General features: G+C 31.8%; 2 protein-coding genes across 2 annotated transcripts; one reads left to right on the top strand and one right to left on the bottom strand.

The window, feature by feature from the left end:
• Positions 1 to 2,168: 2,168 nt before the first annotated feature.
• HELRODRAFT_116789 (hypothetical protein) lies at positions 2,169 to 5,538 on the top strand (the record flags this gene model as incomplete). Its single annotated transcript, XM_009012262.1, has 9 exons — positions 2,169 to 2,351; positions 2,596 to 2,668; positions 2,959 to 3,041; positions 3,592 to 3,666; positions 3,815 to 3,943; positions 4,026 to 4,081; positions 4,209 to 4,287; positions 4,593 to 4,684; positions 4,908 to 5,538. The coding sequence occupies 9 exons, from the start codon at positions 2,169 to 2,171 to the stop codon at positions 5,011 to 5,013; spliced, it is 876 nt and encodes a 291-aa protein (XP_009010510.1). The 3' UTR covers positions 5,014 to 5,538.
• Positions 5,539 to 5,688: 150 nt separating this feature from the next.
• HELRODRAFT_183228 (hypothetical protein) lies at positions 5,689 to 9,087 on the bottom strand (the record flags this gene model as incomplete). The annotated part of the gene is made up of 9 exons (XM_009012261.1): positions 5,689 to 5,978; positions 6,081 to 6,322; positions 6,390 to 6,663; positions 6,730 to 6,947; positions 7,127 to 7,436; positions 7,583 to 7,818; positions 7,899 to 8,399; positions 8,655 to 8,747; positions 9,077 to 9,087. 9 exons carry the CDS (start codon positions 9,085 to 9,087, stop codon positions 5,689 to 5,691), a joined length of 2,175 nt encoding a protein of 724 aa, XP_009010509.1.
• Between the last annotated feature and the right edge of the window lie 246 nt (positions 9,088 to 9,333).

Raw genomic sequence — 9,333 nt, 5'->3', positions numbered from 1 at the left:
GACATCATCTAAAACAGTTAACAAAATGCCAAAACCGATTCATCAGAATATTTAAAAATCTTCATCCTCATTGTCACACAAGTGAATATTATCTCGAGATGAAAATACTCAACATCAAAAACTTGTTCATCTACCACGTTGCAACATTCATTTTTAGATTTCTACGTCAGCAGTTGCCGGCATTTTTTAGAAACTTTTTCACTTTTGGAACTTCCATTCAAGCAAGAACAACACGCCACACGCCACTTTTCTATGCTCCACCAGCCAGAATTAAAGTACTCTGCATGAGTTTGAAACACACCGGCCCAAGAATATGGGAGACGATTCCACAAGAAATTAAAGATTGTAACACTTTGCATCTTTTTAAAAATAAACTGAAAAATTTTTTAATTACGAAAAGTTCTGTTTTTCAAGGATAATAATGTATATGTATATATATGTATATAAGTGTGTACATATTTCATTAACATTGATACATTTTCTCCTATTGACAATTTTATTTTATCATTGAGAAGCAATTTTGAGCTGCACGGTGGCCGAGCCCACAAGAATTAATTTTCTTTTTTTGGTCTCCGAATCATTCATGCTTTTGTTTTGTTTGATTGAATAAAAGTGATTTGATTTGATTTGATTTGACACACACATACCTCACACACACACACACACTCGCATACACATATACACACCACACACACACGTTGTTTTTAAAAGCTTGAATTGTTAACACTAATAACGAAAACTAGTACACAGCAACACAGTAGTGAATTGAAATTTTCAAATTTTGTTTATTGCCCTCTCAGCCATAAACAGCAGTCTTAACAACACGCACAAACACACACACACGCACAAACACACACACATATATAATATTATATTTTTATTATATTTATTTATTTACAATATTTACAATTGTGATTGCTAGCTGCAGCAGATGTGTGTGTGTGTGTGTGTGTGTGTGTGTGTGTGTGTGTGTGTGTGTGTGGATTTTTAGATCGATTGCCTACCTTTTTTTATTACATAAGCGTTGTATTTCAACAATAAACATGATAAAATCAATTATCCATAGTATTGTTATTTTCGTCAAACTCGACAACATTCTCAGGCTGGTTGGTGATCGTACCAGCTGTCAGGCACATTTTGAGCAAGTTCTTTCAAGATTAACCAGTGTAGATTATTTCCTATTTCTCCAGTTAACGATTCTAAAACTCTATTATGGGAGTGGCACGGCCAAGCTGCTGATGGCTTGAATCTTATTTTCGGCATTGAGTTGAGTCGAGAATAAGTCTGGCTCGACGGTAATATATTATTTTTATCATTATTTTATTATTATTATTATTATTATTATTATTATTATTATTATTATTATTATTATTCATAACAACAATATTAATTTATACAATAACCGATAAAACTGTTCGTAAATCATAAAGCGGGCCATGGGTTTCCATATTTCTACTTCAACTTTATCAACTTTTTTTTTATCAAAAATAACAACAATAAAGAGAATAATAATGAATAACAAGAATAACAGCGCAAATAATGAGAATGATATTGTAAAGAATGTGTGAATGTAAAATACACGCGTTATTTCCTAGCCAGCGTGAAAATGCAAATGGCACATACACACTGGGTAAGGATATATATAAATACATACACGCACACATACACGCACACATACACACACACACGCACACACATTCATATATATATATATGTATATACTATATATAATGACAATTACTGAACTTTATAATAAATATAAACACATCGATAAATACAAAAGTGAGATTGCTTTGAAATTTGGGGTACTTTTTCAGCAGATTTGGTTTTCTTGTCTTGTTAATTTTTATCCATCGATCAGAATCATGAACAATCAAGGCAGAGGTGAGGTCTCCAGTTTTAGCTATTTCGTTATCTCGTGTCAAAATGGTCACATTTTAACACGCAAAGCTTTTATTCACATCACATCTGAAAATCCGAGTTTTCATTTTTGTTAAGTTGCAAAAAAACTATTTTGTTATCTACTCCACTCAATCGCCACCATAAACCACAACAAGCTACCGCCACCAACCACCAATAACCACCAAAAACTACAACCACCGACCACCAAAAGCCACCACTAGCTACCACCACCAACTACCACCACAAACCTCCATACAGGTTCACAGATGGCTCCGAATAATTTGTATACAAACCGGCCACCACCCCAAGTTCGCTATGAGAATAGTGGCCCTGGAAAAGTTGAAGGTAGCAGCAGTCTGTGTGGCAGCTTGTGTGGCTACGTCATTATCTTCTTTTCCTATTTCCTTGTCTTCATCTTTGCCCCATTCTCCTTGTTCTTTTGCATCAAGGTGCTTACTTTTTGGTATTAATTTTTTTTAATTTTAGAATTTGAAAAAGTTAACGTTGATTTATTTATCGTAAAAGACTTTTGGTACTATTTCTTACCAATCCAATTAGCATTTTTATAAAAACTTCAAGCATTTTATAAAAACCTAATAAAATTATCAACGTTTTTATATCTATAATTCGAAATTAATTTCAAAAATTAGTTTATTCAATTCATTTATTTGATTTTGCAAAGATTTTTTTTAGGTTGTTCAGCAATACGAACGAGCTGTCATCTATAGATTAGGTAAACTTGGATCTGGCGGAGCCAAAGGTCCAGGTTGGAAGTTTAATTTGAAATATTCTATTCGTTATTCAGAGAACGAAGTTGAAATTACTTAGACAATAATTAATAATATTATTTGAAGATAAAAGCTACTGCTACTGATACTGAAGCTATTAAGACTACTACTGCTGCTGCTACCACTACTACTACCATACTATTACTATCACTTCTACTAATTGTATGAGTCATTTGGTTGCACAAGTTGTTTCAGCATTATTGGTAAAATTTGTAGAATTATTTAATTATTTATTAAAAAACCGAAATAATTATTGAAAAAATGCTAGGACTCTTCTTCATTCTGCCTTGTGTTGATTCATGCCAGAAAATTGACATGCGAACCATCTCGTACAACATACCCCCGCAAGAGGTTGCATTGAAGTTTTATTTAGAAACACAGGTGTAGCCAAGTTGTAGGGTTCGCCTGGTCTTTTGGGCTAACTAAAACTCACCTCTAAATGTCATCATTGTCATCATTACAATCATTTATATCATCATCTTTTCCGTCAGGTTTTTGTCATCATCATTGATAAATTATACACAAGGCAATAATAATTTATTTTGTTGTTATTATTATTTTTTAATAATCGTTTGTTGGGATTTTTGGATTTCAGTTTTCAAATGCAATGGAAGGATTAGTTAGGCTTGGGGTGACGTTTGGTTAATGTTTGTAATAAATCTTAAAATAATGGTGGTTTCGGTGTAAGAATTTGGAATCAGAGAAATTTATATGATCGCCATTTTTTTCACAAAAACTCATACCTTACAACTGAAAATTCTTTCTACAAAACTGTTCTTAATGTGTAAAATCTGAAGGACTATCACATTTTTTTTGAAATCTCAAACTTTAATAAATTGAATAATCGCCTAGCAAGTTTCAATTTATCTCAAGTTCATACCTACACACAAATGTTAAAAAGGTCCTTACCAGAGATTCAGTAACAATTGCAGTAGATGCTGTGGTCTTCTATAGGATTCAAAATGCTACCGATTCGGTTAGAGTTAAAAACCTTCTATAAATTTTTACGAAAAAATAGTCAAATTATTTGGCTTGGATTTTAAAATATCAAACGAAAACTTAAAAAAAAAGAATTATTTCTTTGATTTCTAACATTATTTAAAATAAATAAACTTTTTCTAAAGGTTAATAATGTAAACGATGTCGGAATGTCAACTCAACTCTTGGCCCAGACGACCCTGCGAAACACTCTTGGTATAAAAACTTTAACTCAGATTTTATCAGAGAGGGAATCGATTTCACGCGATATTCAAGTTGGTTTTTTTTAAATAAAAGTCATTTCAATCGCCTCAAGAAAAAAAAAATATTTTGAAAATTAACTTTACACCCTCCCAGGAACATCTGGGAGAAGTTTCAACTAGATGGGGCGTTAACGTAGAAAGGGTAGAGCTGTTAGTTCACTGATTTTTTCTACATTAGTTCAACTTTTTTCGCGTTAAACAACTTTGCCGCTACAGTTTTTTTATTGCACTTCACAAATAACTTCCAATAAGTTTCATTTTTTTTCTTTTTTTAAAGAAAAGATGTTCGTCTGCCCATGTCAATGCAGAGAGCTATGGCGACCGAAGCAGAAGCCACGAGAAATGCAAGAGCTAAGGTGAAAAAAATCGAACACTCAAACTGAAAAGTTATTCATTCGAAATCTAAACATTAATGTCATATAAATTGATAAACGGCTCTGAACAAATAATTTTCAATAATTTTCATTCTTTTTTTTCTAAAGAAACCACAGCCTTCTAACATACCAATCACTATTACGTATTTCAACATTCTATTCACTATTTAGTTGCCTATAGTTATCATTTATCATTACCATTTAACTATAGCTACCATTTACTTGCTATTCGTTTTAAAAAAGAACCATTTTCATAATTTTAAAATTTGAAAAAATTTGCTTTCTAGATAATCGCAGCTGAAGGAGAACAACAAGCTTCGCTGGCCCTGAAAGAAGCTGCAGACATGCTGAGTCAATCACCTTCCGCATTGCAACTAAGGTTGATGTTTTATTCAATTTATATAAATAAACGTTCAGTTTTCTACATCGAGGTGTCTAAATTTTCTTGTGTTTCAATTTAGAATGAATGTTTATACTAATTTCAATAAAATTTCAGAATTTTGTTGTGATTATTGTAGGTTAAATTGTATTGATCTTTGACAAATGTTTTTAAAATTTCATAACTCAATCTAAATAACAAACATATTCCAAATAATTTCCAGATACTTACAAACACTATGCACCGTAGCGGAAGAAAAAAACTCGACCATAATATTCCCTCTTCCAATGGAGTTTTTGTCTCAATTCAGGCACCTCAAGCAGTTTTAAGGCCAATGACTTGAACGCTTATATACATTGACTTCTGCTTTATATCAAACATGCTCAACTTTTTTTTGACAACGATTTGATTATAATAAATAACGACTTCACTTCGTGCAGTATAAAAAAAAACAAAAAACTGACTTTATTTTAACGCAGAGATGGGCAAACATTTTGCTGTGAGGGCCGCATTGATAGCTATTTTACCTTTTACCTATGTTCTTAAATAGCAAATTTTTTCGACCCGGGGAAGAATTTTTTTAAGTAAGATTTGTGGTTCTTTTTTTGGTCATAATTTCTGGCAGACGTCCTTTTTTTTGGCGGACCACAAAATAGCGGGCCGTAGTATGCCCACCTCTGTTTTAACGCAAAACTGAAATTTTTCTTACAGATTACTCAAGCATTTCAACCAACTAACATTTTTCAATAGATTATTTTATAATTTTTTTATATTTATTTTTAATGTATTAGTTATTTGCAAACTCGACATTATTTATATTTTGACTTTGAGCCGACAAAATATTTTTATGATAATCTGGTATAGTTATTCAAATCTAAAAATAAAAATAGTATCTGGGTAGGTTCATTTTAATTATCGTTTAATTGGTAAATAAGTGTTTTGTCCATGAATTGAAATTAAAGCAATATATTTTGAAAGATCATAAATATTAATTGCTACAAAGTTCAATTATTTAAACGACTATTGAAACTCTCTAAATCGTTTTTGCACAGTTCAATATCGGTACAGCTGAAAGCATCATTCAAAAATCTTTTATCCACACCAAATATTCCAATAAAGGAGGCTGAACTATTAATTCTTGGAGTGCAATTTTCAAACTTTGCTATGTGCAATTGTAAGTTCAACTTCCTGTTCACTATGCGAACCGAAGATCCCAAATCACTCCACAACATGGTTTTCTTATTTATATCAAACCTAGCGGGAATCAGCTGGAAACCGACAACGTTAATAAAGTCTGAAAATTGAAAAAATTGTGAGACAGACAGATTGAATTAAATATTAATTATTTCAAAACAATTGAAAATCAAACATATCTTTGTTAAAAATTTGAACCAACTGGAAGTGTTGTCTTTCCTAATTCTTCCGCATATAGGCATTGTGTGATTGACGAGGTCTATACCATTCTCATTGTCCCGTGAGACCAAATAGCCATGCTGGTTTCGGAACCAAAATTGATTAGGCAGCTCAGTTTTATTCTCAAAAGCCAGTTCGTTTTCTTTGCAGGTTAAACAGTTTAGAGAGCCGTATGTTCTGTTAACCAGAGGCTGGGAGCACCACATAAACATGATTTTCTCATTACTTTAGCGAATTAAATGTTGAAATTTTTAATAAGATGAAATAAAAACCATGAAATAACAAAATCAACCTTAAATATGTATTCTCGTAGGCAACAACGTTTTCAAAGCACGAGCTAGTTTCTAAGTTATGATCAATGCTGGTAACATTTAGTCCATCTGACAACATGCCGTGTATGGCTAGTACAGGGGTGGATGGATGAACTCTCAGAAGAATTGTCAAGTTCACTTCCACATTCACAAGTTTGCCATCGTTAAAGTTTTCTAATTTCCATCTCATGGACTTTTTTTCCAATTCAAAAACTTTCAAAACTACTTTATAGGCAGGTACATTCGCTACGGTAACTGAATTATTTTTTAACAAAATATCTCAAAATATTACTAAAAACCATATAATTTGAATATGCTTACCTTGATTTTTAGTATATGTAACGCACACCAAATCTCTACTCAACCCAATACCGTCAGTGGACTGGTATTTATTTATGAAACCGTAGTCATTGTATTCCCACAACTGGTCACTTGTTATTCTGGGGTTTGTGTCTCTGGTTGTTAGCTGTAGTTCTGACATAAAAATTGATTTCAGACACATTGGTGTCTTCTTTTCACAAATCCTAAAGCCAGCATTACTGGGGTGAAAGAAAAGAACTATTATTTTGAAAAATTATTGTCTTAATCAGTTGCGAGGTTTAAACAGAAATCCGCTCAGAGTAATAGATGAAGAGTAAGGAAACAAAAAAAATTAATAGAACCAATAAAAATTTTAAATTAAAAATTTTTTTGTAAAGTTTCTCTCATAACTACAAACTTTTCAAAACGATTATCTCTGAAGCTTGTTATACTCAATTGGCAATCAAAGCTCCGCGGACAGTCATCCAAGTAGAGAGAATTTCGATTCCACTCGTATATAGCGACAGTTTGAAAAGCGTTTCTGCTGCTGCTGTCCAACTTGTAAGAATCAGTTCCACAACGTTTCTGGAAGAGGTGATGTACTATCAGATAACCTGGATAGTTTGTGATTGTGCTCTCTGTACTGTCTACTCTCCACCTCATCGTTCCCTTGCCATCTACAAACGGAGTTGAAACAAGTCCTACAACTGCCTTTTCTTCCTTTTTGTCTGTATAAAAAATAAAATTTCTTAAAATTTAATTTCATAAAAAACATATTTTTCAGTTAAATATTATTTAAAGATAGCAATACATGTTATAGTGGAAATAAATCTGAAAAAATATAAATTAGTCAAAATATTCCGACCAAACCGACCTTGATCCATAAGACTATCATCATTTTTTCCGCATTTGTACGAGTACTCCCAATCAATATCTATCCCAAATCCATTTAAACTGGAGACCAAATATCCATACTCGTTGTAAACCCACTGCTGGCTCAAATTTCCGTTTTCTGGTTTGAATTCAATTTTCGTTCCGCTTGTTAAACACATTGTGTGTGGTATACTAGATATGTTACGACAGAATGTGTACGTTTTGTTTAGGAAATACCTGATGCGTTCAATTTTTCAAAAACTATTTTTGATCAAATGTTTAAAATAAAAATACTTTAATATCAATCTAAACATTACCCAAGACGTTTGCGTTCAAAAAAGGCTACTGCCTCACCACATATCTGCGTGTTATCGTAAAAATTCAGGCTAATGTTTGTTTCTGTTTTGACAATTTCGGTGATGACCATTGCTTTGGAAGGTTCTTCGTTGCCGATAAAAATTGTTGAATTGATTTCTTCATTGATAATTCTCGTAAGATTGTAATCTGATGTCGTTTTATTGACAACTAAAATCCATTTTTGAGTTTTTGTCCTAACGTCATACTGTTTCGCTTGAAGGTTGTAAACTGGGATCGTGTCATAATAAAAAAGTTTCGATCCAATGCAAGAAGCTGGTAAACTAATATCCAAGCCTAAACTGTTGTTAGCTAATGTGGAAACCAATAAACCCTGCTCGTTTAGTTTCCACAAATAGTGTACATTGTTCTCTTTGTTAGCATCAGCAATTACTACTGATTTTGTGGTTTTATCTATACCTAAACATTTTACATCTTCACGGCAGAGCTGGAATGTGAAATTACTGTACAAATCGAATTAAAAAATGTTTTTCATTTTGATGATATTATTTTTGCCAATTCTAAAAATCACTTTTTATTTCATTATGTGGCGCAATGATGAATGAGAAAGAAGACTACCCTCAAATATTTAACGTTTTTTTTAAATACCAAAAGGTAACATTACATTTTTAATATTTTAATTTCTAAAATATAGGCAACTCTAGATATGATATCATGGAATGAAATAACATTTTACAAACAATAATAGTCTTTCTAACCCTTTTTGCTGCCAGAAAACCGCGCTTCCAACTGAAAACGCCGTTATAACCAGCAACAAATTTTTGTACATTCTGAACTCTTCACAGTTATGTCTGTCATTTTTAAAAACAATTCATTAAAGTAATATAATACAAAATCAATATTTTCAAATATCAAATAAATTTTTATCTGATTTCATACCATTTTGTTAAATAATAATTTTACAAAACAAATGCACTAACCAATTAGCCTCCTTTTATATGTAGGTAATTTGAAAAAAGAGTTAGTTTTTTGTTTGAAACGTTTACCGAGATTTCAATAAAAACAAGTAAATTAATTAAAAAAAATAGAGCTCACTAGTTTAAAAATTTTTGTAATTTAATAAACAATTCCAATCAAATAAATAATTCATTTCATTATCGGCTCGTTTTAAACACTTTACCTTGTTTTCATTTCATTTTTTCTTTAGAACCACACACGTTTCAAAGTCTATCAGCATCACATACTTAATAACAAATGACAAAGTGTTTTTTTAACGTTCAAACGTGTTATAAAAATTGTGTGCAAGGTTTTTTAAACATTTCCAAGTAACTTTTAACGTTTAACCACTGGGTGGTTGAAGTATTTTTTCGACTCAGCATTCCTTAAATAGCTTCATTTATTTCTGATATTCTGATGAACTATCTATCCTCTTTCATG

This window comes from Helobdella robusta (assembly GCF_000326865.2).
Source record: "Helobdella robusta unplaced genomic scaffold HELROscaffold_101, whole genome shotgun sequence".
Taxonomy (NCBI): Eukaryota; Metazoa; Annelida; class Clitellata; order Rhynchobdellida; family Glossiphoniidae; genus Helobdella; species Helobdella robusta.
The sequence above is the reverse complement of the archived record's forward strand: the minus strand, read 5'-3'. Positions and strand labels throughout refer to the sequence as shown.